We start from the raw sequence: 25375 nt of genomic DNA, 5'->3' as shown, positions 1-25375 counted from the left end.
TATAAACACCATAAGATGGTGACAAGGGAACGTCACCATCTAAAAATGGATAATTAACAATAGGAAATGAAAAATCATCTCTTTTATCATAAATTTTTGTATTAAGCTTCCCGTTTATGATATAGATATCAAGATTGAGGAAAGGGCAGTGGTCATTGTTATCATTAGCTTTATTTAAAGTAAGTTCTACAGGATAAATTTCTTTAGTATACATACTGAAGTCGTCATTATTGAGAGCCAATAATATATCATCCAAATATCTAAAAGTATTGTTTTTTTGTATCAAATGTTGTTTTGATGGGTCTTTGCTAATTTTAGTCATAAATTGTAACTCATAACAATACAAAAACAGGTCCGCAATAAGTGGTGCACAGTTAGTCCCCATTGGAATTCCAATAACTTGACGATATACGGAATCTCCAAAGCGAATATACTTGTTATAAGTTGGCTGTTATGTTTTATTTATGTTTTGTTTTGTATATGTTTTTTATATGTGTTCATGTGTTTCAGCGATAATCCTTTTGTACTGGATTTTATACTGAATAAAATTAATAAGTTAGTTAGTTACTCAAAATATAGATTGATAAGTACGTTGTCTTGATTTGCGATATCATGATATTAAGTCGCATTTGGGTTATTGGTTTATTATGTCAACTAAACATTTCCGCTTCCGGAAACGCTAAAATGCCGGCTTGATCATCATTCAAAGTTATAGTGAGCTAAATCCATTGAAATCAAATGCTTCTCTTATGCTGACATGTCATGAAAAGGAAATAAGGTGCATATAAGATAACATTCAATGATAACAAACCCGTATGAAAGCCCACCAATCTCTACATACATTGCATTTCCTGTGTTTTTATCACCCTTGTTAAGTGATATTTAGAACATAAAAGAAAACCAAACGAATATCATGTATATTCTAATTCAACAATGTATATTGTACAGTATATATCAACAATGTAAAGCTATCTTAGTCTTTTGTCGGGCTGCAAAAGCAGCGAACACAACAAAAAGATACCACAAAGAAAACCTTAATTTATACTTGGAAGTATATGCATGTTTACTTTTATCTACAGAGCATTAAACGGCGCATATGTAAAGACAACGGTAACATCAGCTTTGATGAACAGCTCATACCTAGTCCAAATAAATTTTATGTCCTGAAAGTGAAAAGTTTGAAAGTAAAAATATGTATGCCATTGAATTGCCATTTAACAGATAGAGGGGATTGCCGGTATCCCTGTAAAGTTTTTTATTATGCAGAATAAGTAGAAATGTTGTTAGTCCAATCGTTCCTAATGAAAGCAATACTGGTTATCAATTATGAGATTTAATTTGCCGATTAATTTGTGCAATACAGAATTTTATGTTTTCAACCACTTGCTCAACATGGGAAGGAAGTTACCCTGCCCCTAAATGCACAAACAATGTAGACAGCGAAAAAAATACACAATCTAAAGCAAGAGCAACACTTACATCTTTCAACATGTTAAAACAAAACTAGGGGTGATCGGGAAGGGTAAGCAGATACTGCTCCATATGTAACATACTATACAAAGAAAACTCTTCTCAACTGAGTAAGACTTTGCAAAATAAAGATTTTCATAGGAAGCGGTCTACAATGTAGCAACACAGTTAAGTTTAAAAAAAAAAAACTGAAACTACTTTTTCTCAGTAATAGATATTTTCACAATCAGGTATTTACACTCATCGTGTTGAAAAAAATCGTAGACGTCTCACAGTTGCTTTATCTTTAATTTAGGTTTGAAGAATGTATCTGTATAACTTAACTTTGTAAAAAGCCACTGGTTTTGCACATGCAATCCATCCTACCCATCTCACAAATGCTTTATCTATATTTCAGGCTTGAAGAATGTATCTGTATAACTTAACTTTACAAAGAGCTACTGGTATTGCTCATGCAATCCATGGCAACTTTTCTGGAAGCAAGTTACAAGAAATAGTTGTTTCCAGAGGCAAAATATTGGAACTTTTAAAACATGACCCAAATACTGGAAAATGTTACCCTTTGTTGTCAACAGAAATATTCGGAACAATTAGAGCTCTTATTCCCTTCAGATTGACTGGTGGATCTAAAGGTAGGTTAAATAACTGCTGATTTATGGCTATTTATAGATCTTCCTGTAGTTGTCCCTCCTATATGCAGTGCTCAAATGTGGCGATCAAATAATAAGCTTAAATGTGATGATATATAAGTTAACACATTGACAGATGCATTTTTAAATTATTTTATTCAATAAATTTATATCAAACACTTAAAACAAAAAATAACTAGACCAGACTTCAAATTACTTGACATTTGCCAATGTCTGACTGACCTTTGGAATCACTGAGAGACGTGTAATTCAGCTTTACTCATTAACACAAATTTATTTTCTATAAAAAAAAATTCTTCTAAGGACAAACACTCAAACAAAAGTAGTACCCACCTATATATGGTAGATGTATTACAGAGAACTCAGAAATCTGTCAGTATAGTTAATGTCAGAAAGGGTGAGGATTGACTGATACTTAGTTAATCAAATCAAGCTTTTAACAACAACCTACCATACATTTAAATTTGAAAATTAACCTTAAAATATTGTATGCCAATTTTCAATTTTTGAGTAAAATTTTATTTTCAGATTACATTGTGGTTGGGTCAGACTCTGGAAGAATTACCATCTTGGAATATATACCTCAGAAGAATGTGTTTGAAAGGGTATGTTTACAACTAATTTAAATTTTCATGTTTTAGAAAGAAAGGAACATCTGTGTAATAAAGAAAGAAAAATAGAAAAGAAATACAGCTGTTGGTGCTTCAAATGATAATCATTTATATGATCTATTTCTTATACTGTATGTCTGGGTCATTTTGGTCTCTTGTGGACAGTTGTCTCATTGGCAATCATACCACATCTTCTTTTTTATATTAAGCATGTTAATAGTCTTATTGGTGACTTACAGTTTTAGTTCTCTACCACTGAAGTCAATGGGGACTTTGTTTGTAAATAAGTTTTCACACCTTTTTTTTCTAAAGGATTGAAGATATTGATTTGATTTATTGTTTTATAATTACAAGTTACAGAGTTTGAATTTTGTTCCGATCTGATGATTTTGTACAGAGTTATGGGACTGTGTCTTAGAAAATTCACTAAAATAATCAATTCTGCTCACTCTTTTTGCCATTCTAGTTTGCTTTACAATGTGCAAACAATTTCTTCAAGCTTTTCCATTCAAACTTGTATGATTCCCAGGGCCAGAACTCTGAAAATGGGCTAACCATATCTAAAGAGGCAAGTTTAAAGTGCATTTCCTTGGTCCCATTTATGTTTTCATGGAACAGGGTTCCAAACAGTTCTTACGAAAAAGGTGATAAAAACATTAAATTTCATTACATGTATATTGGTTGACATCTTTTATTTGCATATTTTGTCTGATATTTTAGTTCTGCCATTTAGAACCAACTGTTTGTTGTCTCAAACTGTCTGTTACATCAATTCACTCTCTTAAATAACAGGTTCACCAAGAGACATTTGGTAAAAGTGGTTGTAGAAGGATTGTTCCTGGACAGTACCTGGCTGTAGATCCCAAAGGAAGAGCTGTCATGATAGGTATAATAATTCACTTAAACAACTACTCAAATATATAAAATCAGTTGGTTTATTGCAACAGCTACAAAACATCTTTTGTTCAGAATTCAAACAGATTCTAATAATAAATGGAAAAAAGAATAGAGGATATATTTCCAAGGATTGGGTAGAGAAAATTTGTGTTTTATTGAACATTTAAATTCAGGATTTTCTATACCTTCTAAATACAAAAAAAATGATATCCTGTGAATTATTATGAATCCAAGGTTAGAAATTCTGTGGTACATGAAAGCAAATATTGCATCCTATTCTAGATTATTTATGAATTTAAAAAAAGCATTTTTATATTAATTACAGGTGCAGTTGAAAAACAGAAATTGGTATACATATTAAACAGAGATGCACAAGCTAGACTGACTATTTCTTCACCTCTAGAAGCTCACAAAGCTAATACACTGGTCTATCACATAGTTGGAGTAGATGTTGGTTTTGAAAATCCAACATTTGCTTGTCTTGAAATTGACTATGAAGTGAGTATCTGTTTTAAAACCAAATGTGATTTCATAGAGTTAAAGAATCATAAACACTTGATCTGCACTGTTAGTCACAAGTCTGATGCCCAAGGCGCTGACTGAACACTGATAAAGAAAATTGGAGATTTTATTGTCACAATTCAAGTCTCTTTAAAAGTCTCATCACTTCTTCATATGACTCTGAATAAAATGCAATTTGTTAACCCTGGGTCTGACTCTCTTCTAAGCTGAATTTGAAAAAAATGGGTTGTATATTGCCTTTCTCATTGTCTGAACATTCTTGTTTTTGATATAGAAGAGTAATGCTTTTGATTTATAGGAATCCGACAGTGATCCCTCAGGAGAAGTAGCTGAGAAAGCACAACAGTTACTGACCTATTATGAACTGGACTTAGGATTGAACCATGTTGTTAGAAAATACTCAGAACCACTTGATGAACATGCTAATTTTCTTGTATCAGGTAAAGTCTATATAAAAAAGAAGATGTGGTATGATTGCCAATGAGATAACTCTCCACAAGATACCAAAATGACATAAAAATATACCTGTAATGTCTATTCCAGCAAATGTCCTGAATAGTTGGACACTGCATGTTATTTTCTGTGGGTGATGGGGATGGGAGCATATATAAGTATTTTACAAATGAAAATAAAAATTTCTGGTGGTGGGCCAATATCAAAGTGTTTTTATTCTGACTTGATGATTTTAAATGCTAAAATTTGCTAACATAAACATGATAATATTTAAACCCCTGAAAGTATGATTGTTTGTCTTTAATTGTTACAAATGTAAAGAGAATATATTAACATTACAAACTATGATGTCTGTTATGTTTTAGTTCCTGGAGGCACAGATGGACCAAGTGGTGTATTAATTTGTTCTGAGAACTATGTTACATACAAAAATATTGGAGACCAACCAGATATCAGATGTCCTATTCCAAGACGCAGGGTAAGTGGTTCTCTTCATATTTTCTTTAAATACTCTTTTCAATTCATTCTTTAGTAAAATTAGTAAAAGGTATTATGATATAATAAAATTTTCAGAAATTTTTGATTAGTTTCATTAAAACTTTTTTGTAAAAAGACATTTTACTTCAAAAGTTAACCCTACCCTTACATTTCATTGCTCATTTAAAGGAGTAGGTCCGGTAAGGGCTGATTTTGGCCTCAAATTTAAGGTTTAACGAAAGATTTTGGACACTTTTTAAACACTTAATTGTTTCAATTAGTTTATGTAAAAGATTTTTGAAGTCATTAAAAGCGCTCCGATTCACCTTAAATATGAAAAATCTATCAAAAACGTCACTTTTCAGATGTTTTTTTGTCATAGATGAAAGTGGCCTCAACCTTTATATATGTTATGTATTATCATCAAATACAACTTACATTTCAATATTAAGAATGAACAAGAATGCAGCCACTTTCATTTAAATGAAAACTGTCTAAAATTTAAGTCAAATGCTAAAATTGTGAAGATTTCAGTAATTAAGCATGACTTAATGATGCTAGTACCCAATATATGTGCATTGTATTGTCAAAAAGAGCCCATATATATGAAGCAGAAGCATTCTACTTTCCAGTAAATAGCTAAAAGATTACATTTTCACAATTTTGTATTACTGCTATATTTTGGGGCCAAAAAGGGGTCTTACTGAACCTACTCCTTTGAAAATATATTCAGTGACATTGTATATATACTATCCATCTTTTACAGAATGATCTTGATGATCCAGAAAGAGGGATGATCTTTGTATGTAGTGCTACCCATAAAACTAAAGTAAGTATAATACAGGCATTACCAGGCTAATAAGCATATTTATCTCTTTTGATGAAAAATACGCCTAAATATACTTTTGTGACTTACAGAGATTATATTGTCCTCATTTGCAATGTTTTGTTTTATTCACCATTCCAAACATTTTGATAAGAAGATAATTATTATTTTTTTTGTTTCCACTAGGGTTTAATGATGTGGTTGCATAAGTAATTACGGGAAAATTACCTTGCAACCACATATCTATTGATATGTTTGTTGTAGGAAAATCTTGACTAAATGAATTCCTAATTATATGAACTGTATTTTTTCAGTCCATGTTTTTCTTCCTGGCTCAGACAGAACAAGGAGATATATTTAAGATAACTTTAGACACAGATGAAGACATGGTAAGGACAAACATTTACTTTACACTGGAAAATTTTAATTTTATTGACAATACCTTGAAAAAATAGATCAATTTAAATTAAATAAAATTTTCTTTTAATACAAACAATAGATGAGGAGCATTTGAGAATTTTACCAGAAACTAGACAGTGAATTATAACTCAGAAATGTCTAAATATAGTTCAAACTTTTATGTCTTCCTTTTAGGTAACAGCCATAAATTTGAAGTATTTTGACACAGTTCCGGTGGCAGCTAGCATGTGTGTGCTAAAATCTGGTTTTCTCTTTGTTGCATCAGAATTTGGAAATAGGTATTTATGATGTAAAATTCTGAAACAGCGTCTTATATTCTGCAAAAAAGTATAACACAGCAACAAAAATATTATATTTGACTTGGGACTATTCCAGAAAAAAAAACTGTATGGGAGGGGGGTTGGTAGGCACATTGTATTAAGAATACATGGATGATAGATATCAGAGCAAATTTTCACACTATAATGCACCATAATTCTTCATTTCAATTGTCTGGGTGGCCAGTGCTGACAAAAACTGCCTTCCAACCCCCCAACCATACATTTTTTTCTGGAATATCCCTTAGACAATATCATTATCATAAAATTCTTCCTGCACATTTTATTGATTATTCATAAAAGTCTTTAGATCTGTTTTGTATCAAAAACTATTAATTGTTATAACTTTCAAGTGCAAGACTTGCTTATTTTGAAGTGTAAATTTGAATATTTAGGAGGTGGAATTTCTTTGTACTACACACCCAAAAAATCTTATTAAATATGTAATGATAAAGCATGGCAAAGTTGAATAGCATATTGGTTTCTTGTTAATCATATGTAATGGTCCTCAATATTCATACTGTTCTTTCTGGCAGCAACCAATCAACCCTGTGTATTTAATTATACCCCACGCAACGAGTTGCGGAGGGTATACTATTTTTGACCCGTCTGTCAGTCCGTCCGTCAGTCCTGTTTCTTGTCATCGCAACTCCTCTCAAACCACTCAACAGAATTTCACAAAACCTTTTCAGATAATAAGGACATACTATGTAGTTGTGCATATCGACGGGAAATTGCGATTCAATTTTTTTTCTAGGAGTTATGCCCCTTTGAACTTATTTACTTTAGTGTACTACTGCAACAGTTTGTCATCGCAACTCCTCTCAAACCACACAAAAGAATTTCACAACCTTTTCAGATAATAAGGACATACTATGTAGTTGTGCATATCAACGGGAAATTGCGATTCAATTTTTTTTCTAGGAGTTACGCCCCTTTGAACTTATTTACTTTAATATAATACTGCAACAGTTTGTCATCGCAACTCCTCTGAAACTACTCAACAGAATTTCATGAAACCTTTTCAGATAATAAGGACATACTATGTAGATGTGCATATCGACAGGAAATTACGATTCAATTTTTTTTCTAGGAGTTACACCTGTTTGAACTTATTTGCTTTAAGGTACTACTTCCACAGTTTGTCATCTCAACTCCTCTCAAACCACACAACAGAATTTCATGAAACTTTGTAGATAAAGGACATACTACGTAGATGTGCATTTCGACAACAAATTTTGATTCATTTTTTTTTCTAGGGGTTACGCCCCTTTGAACTTATTTGCTTCAATATACTTCTGCAACAGTTTGTCATCTCAACTCCTCTGAAACCACACAACAGAATTTCATGAAATTTTGTAAATAATAAGGACATACTATGCATGTAGATGTGGATATTGACAGGAAATTATTATTCAATATTTTTTCTTATACAATTTTTTTCCTTACACTTATTTAATTTCTCCTATGACAATGTGGGGACGTGGGGTATGTGAGCGTGCTCACTAAGGTTCTTTAATTTGAAATGAATTTAATTTCAGTTTTCTGTACCAAATAGCACAGTTGGGAGATGATGACGATGAGCCTAGATTCAGTAGTAACACACCATTAGATGAGGGTGACACTTTCTTCTTTTCTCCAAGATCTCTGAAGAATTTAGTACAAGTAGATGAAGTAGACAGTCTTTCTCCAATTATGAATTGTCAGGTAATTATATGTGTGGCCTTTGCTGTGAAGATTAAAAAAATTTGTGCAGTCTGACTCAGATATTCGACTAAAAACACATGTTGTGATTGATTTTTATTTTCACATTACTTGGCCGCTAATTTATTTTCATGCTTTAAATACAATTTTTAAGATTGGAATACAGAGATGATTTGGTGAATCTTTTGCTTAAATATTGATTTGTGAATTACAACTGTTGTTCTGTTATATTTTATTTAGATATTTATATTTATTTTCTGTAGATTGCTGATTTGGCCAATGAGGATACACCCCAGTTATATACACTGTGCGGGAGAGGACCAAGATCTACTCTACGAGTCTTGAGACATGGTTTAGAAGTAAGGATTTACCTCCTTTTTATCAAGATTGTTTACATTTATTCAAGTATGATCAATTATCAAAACTATTTTTATAAAACAAGTCAGAAGCAAAGAGTTTTATTTTATCACTAAGAAAGTACAGAGATAACTTTGATTTAGCTAGAAGAAATATGGCTATAAATGTGAAAGGAATTTATATATAACTGCATGATAAATGCAATAATAGTAATTGCCGCATGAAAATGTAAATAGATTTCAGTGAAAGAAAAAAAAACAATTGTTAAAAAAAAAAAAAAAAGGATTTTGATTGATGTTATGTTACATTATTGTATTTCTATCTTTTTAGGTATCAGAAATGGCTGTTTCAGAACTGCCCGGTAATCCTAACGCTGTATGGACTGTAAAGAAAAATGTTGACGGTAACTTCATACAAATTCTGTTTATTTTATAACTACTTTATTGCAGGTGTTATCTAGCAGATGCCTTTATAGTGGCTGTGAGGGCAATTTATATGGAAAAGTTCATTTTATGTTGTAAACTTTTTACAAGGACCTCAATCGATTTTTCAGCAGGATGGTTAATCATAGGGTCATGTCTTTGTCTCGCGTGTGATGAAATCTGTTTCCTTTGAAGTTTATGATATGGTGGCACATTTTCATGTCAGTTAATGATCTGGTATCATAAAGAATTCACAGATTTGTTAATAACTAGTGTTCCTTCACTTTTTTAGCAATTATTAATATACCTGCTGGAAATGAAAGTGAGGTTCATGTGTTAGAAATTGTAGCTGTTGATATATGCATTTGTAATGAACAGAATAGGCTTGATAGAGAGAGGAAAGTTATAACAATATTTCTGATTTTATCTTGCCTTTCTGTTTTATCAGCTTAAAACCTGATAAAGAACAGTGCTTGGTGTTGACAGTTATTGTTATCAGTTTAACTTGGTTAGGATCAATTTTAGAAAAAAGATTAATGTGGGCTGGTGTGATGGAAATCTTCCAACACCAAGCCTCTTTTCTAATTTCAGATCCTGTCTAAGAAGCATACTGTACAGTGAACAGGTGGGTAGAGTCAGTGACACACTGACCAGACATTGGATGCAGAATATTCATTATTCATATTCATATATCATTTAAAGGGAGGGGAATATTGAAGTTAGATTGAAGTAATTCTGTGGTTTGATTGATTTATCAAGGAAGCGATACCAGATGTATCTTGTAAGCACCTAGAAATATTTGTGTGCCCCAACTTGGATAGTAGAGGGGAATGATGTTTTTAGTCTAGGTCTTTGTATCCTTTAGCTATACCTGAACTATTTCACTTTAAGTCTTATAAGCTTTATTGATTTTTACTAAGATTTCATGGTCAGCTAGGCAAGATGTTGGATGAACAAATTGTTTTGTTTGTGGTATGATTGCCAATGAGACAACTCTTTGGAAGACAGTATGTCATAGTTATTTGGGCTCTTGAGATGGAAGTTCATATTTTTTTCTTTTATATGATTTGAAAGCCTCTGTTTCAGAGGAGATTATATAAAAACATACTAATCATAATGCCTCCCCTTTGATGAACTTAACATCTGATGTTGAACTTTTATTTGAAATAACTGAATATTTTAATGTTCCATTTCATGAATATGAAAAACTTGTCTGTTAAAATCTCATTATTAATGTTAAAAATTTAAAACCATACCCTGTGTTGACTCTTTTCTAACAAGGATCTATAAACACTTACTCCTAGTTGGAGGTGTGTATCATTATGATAAAAGCAGAAGATTCAGAAAGAGGAGTGTAGAATTCTCAAATCCTTGAACACAGAATCTGTATTTCAATGGAATATTACTATGCAATACCCAAGCAAGCAAATGTGTCCTCTTTCAAGACTTGTCACTCAACAGGATATTCATATGTGTAATTAAGATATGATTGATTATCAGTCATTTTCAAACACTTTTACAAGACTTGTTATGAAATTTATTATTCACAGAAGGTGTTGAGCAATCTATCCATATCAACCTTAGGACTTAGATATTTACTTTGATTAAACAGGACAACTGATTACTCTTTAATAAAATGTGCATTTAATATTTATTAAAATAATATTCTGTTGACTATTTGTACAACAAAATTGGTGAAAAAAAATATTTTCTGGTTTTGTTCCGATGAATAATGAATTGTATCTGAATATTCCTTACTCGAAATTGTTCCCTTTTGAAATATGGCATGTTGACCCAAGTTTTCACTATTATTTTTTTTCAAAGTGCAGATCATAATACTCAATAATAACAGCTTGTAGTGAAAGAGAATTAAAATCTTCATTAATAACTGGATACTTAATCAAAAGTTAATCACCCTGAATAACCATGGTAATTCTATATGATTTCTATCAAGTCATTTATCCAAAAAGGCAAAAGTAAATTATGTAAGAAGTAGACTATATTATTGTACTGTTTCTACTTTCAGAGGAGTTTGATGCGTATATCATTGTGTCCTTCGTCAATGCTACTCTGGTATTGTCTATTGGTGAAACAGTTGAAGAAGTAACAGATTCAGGGTTCTTGGGAACAACACCTACTTTATCCTGTTCACAGCTTGGAGACGATGCCTTAGTGCAGGTAGCTGCCAATTATTAATTGAAACCTGACCCATATATTTGAAAACTATCCAGGAATAAAGCCATGTAAAATTGATAAAAAAAGAATTAATAATAGTGCAACAGAAACAAAACGACCTAAAACCAATTTTTAATTTAAGTAGGTTTTAATTCAATCATAGTCCCAAGTTGAAAAAATTCTATGGGGTCCCACTCTTCACCCTTAAAAGTTGTGTGAACTTATATCACTAGTCTTTAAAAATATATGTATATATCTTTAATTTAAATGAAAATTGCAGTAAATAAAAGACATCAAGACCATTCATTAAGTATATTTGAATATCTAAAAGTTGTTTTGATTTATGAACAGATTTATCCCGATGGAATTCGTCATATCAGGTCAGACAAGCGTGTAAATGAATGGAAGACACCTGGCAAGAAGAATATTGTAAAGTGTGCTGTCAATCAAAGACAAGTTGTCATAGCTTTGACTGGTGGTGAATTGGTCTACTTTGAAATGGACCCAGTAAGTATTCCTAAATTGTGCACTACAATTATGAGGCATAAAGAGTTTCATATAAAATTCTACTTTTTTATTAGTGAAGATTGCTTAAACATACAACATGCATCTTAAAAAATAAGTTTCTTTTTTCTTACTCTTTAATAAATATCAAGTTTTAGTTCTGACAAATTCAAGTATTTGGTTGTGATATATATCAAAATAAATAACTGTAACTTTTTTACTCTAGACAGGACAGCTTAATGAATACACCGAGAGGAAAGAGATGTCCTCCGATGTTGTATGTATGGCTCTAGGACGTGTCCCTACTGGTGAACAGAGATGTAGATTCTTGGCTGTTGGTCTCTCAGATAATACTGTCAGAATTGTTTCATTAGACCCTACTGTAAGTTTTATGGTATTAAATATTTTCCTGTAATTGTTTGCTTATATGTAGAATAAAAAACTTTATGAAGACATTTTCTTACCTATTCTGGGAATTAATAAAATTGAAGCAAAGTCGTCAGGGAGTAAATAATGACAGATGGTTCAATTCCTATTTACACAGCTCAAAGGTTTAGCTGTTGTTGTTTTGGATTTGATCATTATAAATTCTTTCTATGCCTAGTAATTCTTTAAGTACAGTCATTCCCCCTTATGAAATATCCCATAAGCAAAATGATAACTTGTCTTTCTGTATCATAAGTTTTATATTTTCTACAGGATTGTTTATCACCATTGAGTATGCAGGCTTTACCAGAACCTCCCGAGTCTCTGTGTATTGTAGAGATGGGAGGTACTGAAGCCAAAGAGGAAACCGGAGAAACTGGTAGTGTGGGAGGCCTCTTCCTCAACATTGGACTTCAAAACGGTGTATTGCTGAGAACAGTATTAGACACAGTAACTGGTGACCTGTCTGATACAAGGACCAGATATTTAGGATTGAGACCTGTCAAACTCTTTAGAATATCAATGCAGGGATCTGAAGCTGTGAGTATTTTTTGAAAAGAAAAATAATCATCTTTCTTTGATATGAACTCAGTTATGTAGTAAAACTATATACTTTGAAGTTATGACCATAGATACCTTCAAAGACTTGACTTTGCCCTTTGCATTGTGTGTAAACTACTTCTTAAGTTCATGTTGATCTCATCCCATTCTATACATAATCTGTACTCATAAAATTGACCACAAGGAATTACAGATGCATGAATTTTAATTTGTTTAACGACAAAGTAAAAGTCACATAGATGTTCACATAAGATTAAAGAAAAACTTAAAATTTTCTCACTAAAAGTATTTAAAAAATAAGCCAGATGTTTAATACAATCTGTATACGTAGTATCATTAGAGAAGTCAAATTTTTATTTCATTGTATTTTACAGGTGTTGGCTATGTCAAGTAGATCCTGGCTTAGTTATACCTACCAGAACAGATTTCATCTTACACCATTATCATATGAATCTCTGGAGTATGCATCAGGATTTGCCTCTGAACAGTGTCCAGAAGGCATTGTAGCCATCTCTACAAACACACTAAGGTAAATCATATTTGTTTAGATGAAAAGAAAATTTTAATTGGAAGAGATTTTGTGATGAAGAAAAATTCTGCTCTAGGTCAATAGTGTATTGTTAATTTCATGTTCAAAGTAATAGCACATGATTTTAACTTTTATGGAAGCTGAAAAGCTATTTAAAAATATTGACTAGAAATGTAATTCATAACTAATAGAGGAAATAATTTTATAATTGAAATGTAATTTTTGTTAAGATTTTTTAAGATTAACTCAATCTCAGTGATCTTTATATAATATGTACTCTGTTAATTATTCTGAGCATTTAAAAAAAGTTTGTTTATAGCTTATAGAGATTTTATGAAGAAGATTTGTTTTATTTGTACAGGATTTTGGCTTTAGAAAAACTTGGAGCAGTGTTTAACCAGGTGTCACATCCAGTACAATTTACTCCAAGAAAGTTTGTGATACACCCTGAGTCAAACAATCTTGTCCTTATAGAGACTGATCATAATGCCTATACTGATGCTACTAAGATGGAGAGAAAACAACAAATGGCTGAGGTAAGTTGACTTATAAGGGGAATGAATTAAAGTTTGTCACCATGGAAAAAAGTCTGAAATAATGGACATTTTTAGAAAAGCGTGGTTCATGAAGGAAGATTTAATTGTTTTTCATTCAGTAAAAATAAAAATATTTTAGCATAGTAGTAGGTGTTATATTACATTTATTACAAAAAATACTTCATTTGTGTAGGCACATCATATACCAATTTACAAAACTTATGAGCTGTGAACGTTGGATGTACTCTTTACAATATCTCACAAATACTTTGGAATGGACAAGTGATACAATACAGATTCATGTTCTACTTAACAACTTTTAAGAGTTTTATAATGGTTGTTCAGGTCAGAAATGAAGAATAGCACTGTATATAGAGTAAATATTTGAAAAAGAAAGAAATGTTGATATAGTATGATCAGAAATGTTTACTTTATTGTTCGTTTTAATGTTTTTATCGATAGTTTGATTGCATCTGTTGTAGGAAATGGTAGAATCAGTGACAGAAGAACAGAGAGAAATGGCAGCTGAGATGGCTGCTCAGTTCTTAAACGAAGAATTACCAGAGAGTATATTTGGTGCACCTAAGGCAGGCTCTGGCATGTGGGCATCAGTCATCCGTATCATCAATCCTATCAGTGGTCAAACACTGGATAAAATATCACTAGAACAAAATGAAGCTGCTCACAGGTATTAACATATAAGTGAATCATTGCAACCTTGTGTTTTTCAGTATTAAAAATAAAAAGATATGAAATTGCAACCATATTCCAAATATTTTAGAGGAAAAAGAAACAAACAACTGAAACTCTAGACAGGGTCTTCAATGAATAGTTTGAATTTTAGTGTTCTGTTCACAAATATGTTTAAATATTTTAAGCAAAAGAATGCTATAATGTGGCTTTTATACATCTTCCCCCAAATGCTAGGTATAATTTATTTATGAGGAGCTATATTCTAAAGTGACCTCAGTGGTTGAGTGGTCTTTAAGTAGTTCTTATTTGAGACTAATTTATATGTCATGTGGACATGATGTAGATTACAATCCGTGTTTCAACTGACAAACAGCTGATTATAACAATTTGTACCTGATCCACATGTTCAATTATTGGGTGGTCTTAGTAGTTCAACTACAGTAATCTCTAGCCTCTCAACACTGATTTGAGTTCAGACCACACTTGTAACAGGTGCTCTTAGACTTCAATCTTATTTACTGTATGACAGCTTCCACCACCAATTATAACTGGCTACCAAGAGTGATGAAAGTCATTCAACACACTACCAATCAATTATAAGCATAAAGAATGAGTTGCCAAAATAAAGCCAAAGGTAATGTCACCGGGTCAATTTGGCCACATGGTTTTATTCTATTTGGGCTGATAAGTGACTAGTATAAGCTTTCCAATATTTTATTCACACTGAAAATACATTAATAAATGAATTACAATTATGTAATTAAAAGTTTCCTTATAATTTGGACCGTGAATTTGTCAGGCAAAACATGCAATAAAAGGCTTTTAAAAGTGAAAATGTGCTTACCTGAAAATCGGGAAATAGTTATAGACCCTGCAGCTCTAATGTGCTGAGTAAGTGACAGTATATATAGTACAGACAATTTGTGGCGGGATTACATGCATTAAATTATCGTGCAGAAAGTATAGTGAAAGTCTATTGTCATAGTCTGTCAATGAATGAATGAATGAATGAATGAATGCGTAAATCATAGTAAATCATAGTAAATTGAAATCAGTATAGTATTTCTTTCTTTATTCAGCTGATAATTTGTTACGGTGACATAACATAAAAGCATTCGAACGAAATTCTGCAAGTTTTATTTGAAAATGTACTGAAATTGATCCTTTCTACTTACAGTATATCCCTTCTGAAGTTTGCCAGTCGTGGAGATGATCAGTTTATATTAGTGGGCGTGGCCAGAGATCTTGTTCTACAGCCCAGATCACTGACAGCTGGTTATATCTATGCCTATCAATTAAAAGACAATGGTGAAAAATTAGAATTCCTACATAAAACAGAAGTGGAAGAAGTGCCAGCAGCAATTGCTTCATTCCAAGGAAGGTGTCTTATTGGTGTGGGCAAATTTTTACGAATTTATGATCTTGGCAAGAAAAAGATGCTCCGGAAATGTGAAAATAAGGTACACATATCATTTAAATTATTTTTTGCATTGATATTTCAATTTTGCTCTGATGTAGGGTAAAGCAAACCCTAATCAATTAATTTTAATAAACTATCCAGTATCAATGAGAAAAAAAATCACATGATAATCCTTATGATATTTCAAAAACAGTTCATGATGAAATATGCAAGTTGGCTGAGGTCTATTTTATTTCTTTTCCATTTAGTGGTAAAAATGTCACCATTGACTATGTAGGTTCAGAATATAATCTATGAAATTCTAATAGACATCTTTTATTTTTCAGCATATCCCTAACTTTGTGATAGGAATTCATGTGACAGGAAGTCGTATTGTAGTGTCAGACATTCAGGACAGTTTTCATTTTATTCGATACAAAAGACAAGAAAATCAGTTAATTATATTCTCTGATGATACAAATCCTAGATGGATTACTGCTTCATGTATGTTAGATTATAATACAGTAGCTGGAGCTGATAAATTTGGAAATATTACAGTGGTAAGTTGACAGTCTAAGAATTATTGACCACCAGAGGATTTTATGTGTAGATACATCTCCTTGTATTCAGAACTTCAGTGTTTTACCTAATGCCCTTTTGCATTCTGGTTTATGTGATGATTATAAATTCCAAAAATCTGTTTTTTACAACAACAAAAAAACAGAAATTTTAGGCATATATAAACAATTTATTTCCTAAAAAAAAATAAAAAATAAGATATTGTGGGTAGAAAAACTAACATAAAAAGAATTCCAAATGAGATTTGAATAAAACATTAAAAAAACAAAGGTTATTTCAGCAAACTTTACTGAATTTATAAACCAGTATTATTAGTTATTGAAGAACTCTCTGGCTATACTGAAACATCGTTTCAAAGAAAGGCTTGCATTTGATCTTGTCATAAACATGTAAAATAATATGGTTGTATATGGCATTTATTATTAAACTTCTTTTGTTGTCTACAGGTCCGTTTGCCAGAGGATATCAGTGATGATGTTGATGAAGATCCAACAGGAAACAAGGCATTATGGGATAGAGGCCTGCTGAGTGGTGCATCTCAAAAGGTAAATTGTACTTTCTGTTTACTCTGAAGACAAATTTCAATAGATATGTATTAAAGTTACTTGTAAGCATTGAACAAATTCAGTATGGTATTATTTGTAATATTTATGTTAATTGTCAAACAAGAATTGTCTGACTTTTGCCATCCATTCTTCTTTAATAATTAATTCATGGTTTACATCATTGTAGGTTGACATAGTAATGAATTTCCACATAGGAGAGATAGTGACATCTCTACAAAAAGCCACCCTAATCCCTGGAGGTTCTGAGTCTCTAGTCTACACTACACTATCTGGTGGTATTGGTATGCTGGTACCATTTACTTCACATGAGGTAAGTTACCTAGAAAAAATTTATAGACTTGTGTAGGAAATATTATAATACACAAGATAAATGCAATGCATTTACTCTCTGGATAAAATTGAAATTGAAATTATTTAACTAAACTTGAGAAAAAAGAAACAACAGTTTATCAGTTCTGTTTATAATTGTCTTGGTTAAAATTTGGAAGTATTTACATTCTTCGATAATTAATGGTTATATATATTTTTGCAGGACCAAGATTTCTTCCAGCATCTAGAGATGTACATGAGATCAGAGAATCCACCTCTGTGTGGGAGAGACCATCTATCATTTAGATCATATTACTTTCCTATCAAGGTAATACTTACTAGTATAAATAGTCCAGCATCTAGAGATGTACATGAGATCAGAGAATCCTCCTCTGTGTGGGAGAGACCATCTATCATTTAGATCATATTACTTTCCTATCAAGGTAATACTTACTAGTATAAATAGTCCAGCATCTAGAGATGTACATGAGATCAGAGAATCCTCCTCTGTGTGGGAGAGACCATCTATCATTTAGATCATATTACTTTCCTATAAAGGTAATACTTACTACAGTGAAACCTGGGTAAACCGAACCCTGATAAAACCGAATTTCAGGTTAAACTGAACAATTTTCAAAGTCCCACAAAATTTCCCTATTATTTAACGTTAATTAAATCTGAAAAAACCGAACCTTGTCAACACCGAATACCGAATGCTTTTTGAAAGGCTCGTTAGTTAATTTGTATCTAAAAATTACCTGTCAAAATCGATCAATAGCAATCAAAACAATAAAATATTATTAATGATTTACATGATTTAATTAAACAAACACAGGATGGCAGAGTATCCCCGAGGATATTTGAGGTTTAATAAACTTGTGAGTTGTTATTACAAACTAATTAGCATGTCCGTGTCCATGTATAAAGTGATTTTTAGTAAGGAAACGTTAAACTGGTCAGCTACCCACATCGCCGATAATTACAAGAAAGGAACTTTCCCTCAGACTCAAATAATTACGGCCACAAAATCATAACTGCTATTCTGTAGCTAAACTGTTTAATTAAATAATAGTTTTAAAGCCTTTCACTGGATTAAGAAGTCGTGCAACACAACAAATTCAATGGATTTCGATTGCTGGATTCCCTTTACAGGCCCTATATATTTGATTCGAATGCACCCGAAGACTTCCTTTAGCTATTAAGCAACGATTAAGTCTGAGAATAAACTGGACCCCTGCCGTAGTTTCACTGTTATCGTGTGCCAAAATATCAATCAGCGGGTGACCAGTTAAGTCCAAGAACTCGTTCGTACAATGACGTTCCCGATTCAACAACGGAATCGTCCTTTGACAGTGACTGTGAATCTGAATTGGTCAGTGAATTAACGGATGAGAAAATAATTATGAAAAGCAAAATCACTCAACGTCGGATATCTCCCAACGACGAGCGTGATTGACAGAGTGGCGTTTGATTTATAAACAAAAATGTATCATAACGTTTATCTTCATCTTATTTTATTTTTACATTTACATCTAAATCAACACAAAAATAAACTGTCGTCTGTTTTATTACCTATTATCCCTTGTCAGTAAATGCCAGTACAATTATTTTGGTGTCGACTTCCGTTAACCTCTACAATCCGAACACCTGTGAAAACCGAACAAAACGCAAAGTCCCGCGGGTGTCGGTTTGGACAGGTTTCACTGTAGTATAAAAAGTTTAAAGTTTCTTTGTTGAAATAGTATGTATTAAGGACAAAACCTGGACAATAAAGCAATGTGATATGATTGCCAAGGAGAACTATTCACCAAAGTCTAAATGATATGGATGTAAACACAACTTGACTATACAGAAGAATTCAATATTATTCTAGGAAAATAAAATAGTCCTTTATAATTGCAAGTGTACAAAATTAGTAGTACCTTTGATTATTTCAATAGTATTATCAGTATCCTTTTGATCATTCCAGAGTATCATTGATGGAGACTTGTGTGAAATGTTTAATTCTATGGATCCTGGTAAACAGAAGGGTGTGGCAGAAGAATTAGATAGAACACCTAGTGAGGTAATGTTATTCTTTGATTTCAGGAACATTGATGCTATTATATTACAATAAGGCAAAACTTTTAGGAATTTTGGTCCTTAATGTTCTTCAACTTTGTTTTTGGCCTTTTAATTTTTTTTTGGATTTGAGTGCCACTGATAAGTCTTTTGTAGACTAAACATGCCTCTGGTTTAAAGACAAATTTTAATCCTGGTATCTATGATGAGTTTATTTTCGTAACCGCTGTAGGCACCCATTCAAACAGTAATGAGGGGGAAAAAATTGACCACCTATGTTATAATTAGGTATATAGTGTTCTCTTATAAAAGTTGTGTATGTGTTGGTATAAGTCAATTTTGTATCACAAATAAAAGATATGTACAAAAAAACAAACTAAAAAAAGACAAATTTATATAAACTGGACAGACATGATGTAGATTACAATCCGTGTTTCAACTGAGAAACTGATTATAACATTTTGCACCTGATCCATGTAAAATATTTGATGATGAATCATTTTTTGATTGAATGTATTTAAGAAGGTTTAAGAAGATGGGAAGGTAGTGGTAATATTGAAATTCGAGTATAACAATATAAACATGGTACAAATGCCAATGAGACACCTCTCTATTAAAATCAAAATAGTAAACTGTGGACATGATGTAGATTACAATCCGTGTTTCAGCTGACAAACTGATTATAACAATTTGTACCTGATCCACATGTTTATTATTGGTTGGTCCTTTTCTGTTTTGTAATACAATAAATCCAAATAATTATACAGTGATGTGAGTAAGTCTTAGAATTGAACTTTAGGTGTCACCACATTTCTCAGATTGTTAAAAGAGCTTTAAAAAAAGCACTGTTGCAATCCAAAATTTTGAAATTTGATACAATGGCCTTAATGAAGCTATTTTGAATGAAATGTTTGCTTCATTTTGTCTGGTGATAGGTATCCTTATTACCTTTGTTGGCATATTTAAGAGAAACCATCTATTTGTATTTATCTAACTAAAAGAATGTCATAACCATTAATTTGAGCATCTGTTGAGTATTTGCTCATCATTTAAACTTGTGTGTAATAAACCACTTTTGTACCAGGAATATATGATCAAAGTGCAAGGTACAATAGGAAAACATTATATAAAACGTGGACATGATGTAGATTACAATCCGTGTTTCAACTGACAAACAGCTGATTATAACAATTTGTACCTGATCCATATGTTCATTATTTGAATAATGGGACGTTTTTTAATTAAATAAAACAAGGTTGAGGCAGAAAGATGTTAAGTTTGTAGTTATAATAAAGTTCAGGAATCGTAAGTCTTTTCTTCTATATTGGTAAAAGAACTTGATTTTAAAAATTTTGTAAATCTGATGCATTATGTGTTATAATAAAATTGAGACTTGTTTGTATCTGGACAAAATTAAAAGATCTGAGTTAAGACAAATTTCCGTACACTGTGGACATGATGTAGATTACAATCCGTGTTTCAACTGAGAAACTGATTATAGCAATTTGTACCTGATCCACATGTTTATTTTATAATTTGAAAAATAGGGTGTTTTCTGATTGAATGAAATACAACTATAGAGTGAGCATGAACATAATTAAACAGAAAAAAATGAAGGTAGTTTCATATGATCAAATATATTCCCTACTTGTAACTTACTTGACACATAATCAGAAACTGTATGCATTGTCAACATTAAGGTTCTGTCAGATGTGTAGTGCTTTTGACATACAAAACTTGAAACTTACATCTATCTTTTGGCTGTTGAAAATGCCCTCTTCATATAAAAGTTGTGTGTTGGTAGTAAGGCACTTTTGAATCACACAAGATGAAATGAGATAAGCTTTGTTGAGACAAAATTTATATTTGATGTGGACATGATGTAGATTACAATCCGTGTTTCAGCTGAGAAACTGATTATAACAATTTGTACCTGATTCACATGTTCATTTTATAATTTGAAAACTTTAAACTTACATCTATCTTTTGGCTGTTGAAAATACCCTCTTCATATTAAAGTTGTTTGTTGGTAATAAGGCAGGTTTAAATCATACAGAAGATGAAATGAGATAAGCTTTGTTGAGACAAATTTAAATAAAATGTGGACATGATGTAGATTACAATCCGTGTTTCAGCTGAGAAACTGATTATAACAATTTGTACCTGATCCATATGTTCATTATTTATATAGTGGGTCATTTTCTGAATGAAGTAAAACTGAAGAGGGATGAAAAACATTATTATACTGGAAGAATTAGAGTTATTTGTTTAATGAAATTCATGAATCACCAGTTAATTCTTTGATATCAGTCATTTCTATTCAGTTAAACTTTAGTCTGGTAAGATCTGAAATACTGTGGATTCATTTATTTTCGTGGTTTGAGAAAAATTTGCATATTCGTGGATCTCTGATTTCGTGGTTTTGACAGAGTCTGCACACATTCCTTTACGAAATTTGTAATTCGTTGAATATTTGAATTCGTGATTCTCATGTACCTACGAAATCCACGAAAATTAGTATCCAATGAATATTAATGAATTCACAGTATAAGATATTTTTTTACATCCAGAAATTTTGACAACCCCCATCTAAATTCATGAAACATCTATAGGTTTAGTTAGTTAAATATTTGCTTGTTAAATAAAAATTGTGTGTTTGTTATAAGCCACTTGTGTATCACATCGAAGATGAAATATGATCATCTTTAATAATTGAAACAGATTTATATAAAACATGGACATGATGTAGATTACAATCCGTGTTTCAACTGACAAACAGCTGATTATAACAATTTGTACCTGATCCATATGTTCATTATTTGAATAAGTGGGCGTTTTCTGATTGATTGAAATAAATCTTTTACTGATCTTTCTAAATGAAATCAGACTAAGAGTGAGATAGAAAATAATTATATAGAATGTGACATTTGTTCCTTGAGATTTGTTTATGCAGGTCGTTATAGAATATGACATTTGTTCCTTGAGATTTGTTTATGCAGGTCGTTATAGAATATGACATTTGTTCCTTGAGATTTGTTTATGCAGGTCGTCTTTAAGCATGTTGAATGTGTACATGATGTAGATTACAATCCGTGTTTCAACTGACAAACTGATTATAACAATTTGTACCTGATCCACATTCATTATGAACAAATTGTTTTAGTAGTATGAAATATTACATTTTGTTTTATCAAATAAGTTTGAGAACCTTTTGAGTATCATACTTTACCTACATTCATTAGATTGCACCAAACTTATGTTTTACTTCTATTTTTATTTTATTCAGGTATCCAAGAAGCTAGAAGACATTAGAACAAGATTTGCATTCTAATTTTGGAACAAAAACATTAAAACAAGAAAATTGATCGGGAGATTCTAGTGAAAAGTCCAACATTCTCTTTGTTAGAATTTGAATAGGTTTTATATTTCCACAGTCTTGGGGAAGTGTTTGTTAATGATAAGTGTTATTATGTATATATGGCAGCTGTATTGTGATTAAATGTCAATTTGTACAAAAGACAACGATTTGTGTAGGAATTGACTTTCATAGCAATTTGAAGGTCAAATGAGGGAACTTTTCTTCTTTTATTGCAGAATAGCTTTCTGTGAATATTACATCAAGGTTTTATTTCATAATTCAATTTCAAATAAAATTAAGTAATACTCAGATTTAACTGGGTTATATTCTGACACCAATATTTTTTTCCTTCTGTCATAATAATTATTTTGTTCATCATTGGCATGCAACTATTTCATGTAATGAAAATAAGTCATATGCAATATAAATACCATGAGAATTCATACCATTTCATCAGTTATTATATTAAATATGATACACTCTGTCAACATGTTAATTCATTGTGATAATCATGTAAATACCATCAACATTAAATTGTATTTATTGTAAATAAAAAGATTAAAATATTGTGTGTTAACTTGGTACTGCGCAATCAGCTTTAATCATAGTTAATGAAATTAAAAAGAATGGATATGGTATATTTATGCATCATACAATATCCCTTTACACACAAGGAACATACCTTCATAGTTTAACCCTTATTAGTTCACACTCACAAATTCAAGTTGGCTTCAAGCAACAATTGCAGTCTATGTTGATACTGGTTGCACTTGATTCTAAATAAAATCGCTCGGGTAATAAGCAACAATTCAAAAGGGAAAGTCCTTAATCAAATGGCAAAATTAAAAGCCAAAAAACATAAAACAAATGGATAAAAACTGTCATATTCCCAACTTGGTACAGGCATTTTCTTAGTTGGAAAATGGTGGATTAAACCAGGTTTTATAGCTAGCTAAACCTCTCACTTGTATGACCATTGCAATCAAATTACATTATATGGACAATGATTTGTGAACAAAACACTGATATGATATAAAAAGATGTCAAAAATAGGGTAACAGCAATCAACACTTACCAAAAAAAGTCTTCCACATAATCAAGTCATAAAAGGACAATTTACTGCATAATTAAAAAATAGAGGTACATGAAGTAAAGAATATGAATAAGATTAGTGTTAACTAGTCCTTTGACATGGAAACAATTGTCAAAGAAGTCTATGCAAACAAAGAATTAACAAAAACAAAAAAATATTGTTTGAAAAAAGTATTTAAAATGGAAACAGCAAGTTCATGTGATTTTAAATTTATGTCAGTTTCAAAGTAATGACTACTGAGTTTATGGTACCCTTGGGATGATTGTCTGATATGCACTGAAAACTTGGAATAGAAGATTTAACTTTTTGAGGTTCAATGTGTTACTTTTGAGTGCTACATGAAACACCACGAAGTAAAAGCTGTGCTGGCTCCTAAACAAAAATGTGAACTAGCTCATTGATAATGGATGTCATACTAAACTTTAAAAATTATGAATTAACTAAAATTAAAAATTGTACAACACGAACAAAGGTCGTCAGAGGCTGCTGACTTGTAATAGGCTGAATAATGCTGCTGGGTTAATCATGTCTTGGGAAATCTGGACCCATTCCTATACCTCTAGCTAATGTAGAAAAACAAACTCGCAGTAATACTCATAATAAAACTCAATATTAAAGAAGTCTTGAATTTGATGTCAGAATATGTAACAAAAGAAACTAAGCAAAATGGCAATGATACATAAAGTAAAATAAGGATTACTAGCAGTTACTGACATGCACCCATCCAAATAAAACTGATTGAAAGCTTACGTCTTCATCATATGAATATCAAGCACAATCCTAATATGGTTTTAGTATCATACCATCATAAAATTTAAGAAGAACATAACCTGTATCATATCAACAACTGGTTTTAGAATAACTATGATTATTTCTGATGCAAATACTCAGTGAATCAATATTAAAGACAAACCATACGAAGACAGCAATTTTTTACGCTTATTTCATTTATCATGAGAATCCTGTATATTTTGACAAGAAAGGTTGTAGGCATTTTGCAGATATTAAGGTTGATTTTTGTCGAGCCTTCGACTTTAGTCGAAAAAGGGAGACTAAGCGATCCTACATTCCGTCGGCGGCGGCGTCAACAAATATTCACTCTGTGGTTAAAGTTTTTGAAATTTTAATAACTTTCTTAAACTTTACTGGATTTCTACCAAACTTTGACAGAAGCTTGTTTGTGATCATAAGATAATATCCAGAAGTAAATTTTGTAAAAATAAAATTTCATTTTTTCTGAATTTTACTTATAAATGGACTTAGATTTTTCTGCAGGGAAACATAACATTCACTCTGTGGTTAAAGTTTTTAGAATCTTAAACTATCCTGGGTTTGTACCAAACTTGGACAGAAGCTTGTTTATGATCCTAAGATAGTATCCAGAAGTAAATTTTGTAAATAAATAAATCCATTTTTTCCATATTTTACTTTTAAATGGACTTAGTTTTTCAGCGGGGAAC

The 25375-nt window shown here is 31.6% G+C and overlaps 1 protein-coding gene and 1 long non-coding RNA gene across 2 annotated transcripts; both read left to right on the top strand.

Moving 5' to 3' along the window:
- The first annotated feature begins 651 nt into the window (after nt 1–651).
- Nucleotides 652–23389, top strand: LOC134722137 (splicing factor 3B subunit 3-like). Its single transcript, XM_063585696.1, has 27 exons — nt 652–778; nt 1868–2102; nt 2649–2725; nt 3524–3617; nt 3954–4126; nt 4449–4590; nt 4969–5081; nt 5847–5909; nt 6221–6295; nt 6501–6604; nt 8185–8350; nt 8611–8706; nt 9035–9107; nt 11153–11304; nt 11653–11808; nt 12032–12187; nt 12505–12771; nt 13167–13321; nt 13683–13857; nt 14340–14545; nt 15728–16010; nt 16297–16509; nt 16975–17073; nt 17261–17404; nt 17627–17731; nt 19373–19468; nt 22751–23389. Exons 2-27 carry the CDS (start codon nt 1877–1879, stop codon nt 22793–22795), a joined length of 3654 nt encoding a protein of 1217 aa, XP_063441766.1. The 5' UTR covers nt 652–778; nt 1868–1876; the 3' UTR covers nt 22796–23389.
- Nucleotides 19480–22603, top strand: LOC134722138 (uncharacterized). The gene is made up of 2 exons (XR_010107970.1): nt 19480–22417; nt 22510–22603. It is a non-coding gene; the product is annotated as an uncharacterized LOC134722138 (long non-coding RNA).
- Nucleotides 23390–25375: the final 1986 nt, after the last annotated feature.

The sequence above is a fragment of the Mytilus trossulus genome, chromosome 6 (assembly GCF_036588685.1).
Source record: "Mytilus trossulus isolate FHL-02 chromosome 6, PNRI_Mtr1.1.1.hap1, whole genome shotgun sequence".
Classification (NCBI taxonomy): Eukaryota; Metazoa; Mollusca; class Bivalvia; order Mytilida; family Mytilidae; genus Mytilus; species Mytilus trossulus.
The sequence above is the reverse complement of the archived record's forward strand: the minus strand, read 5'-3'. Positions and strand labels throughout refer to the sequence as shown.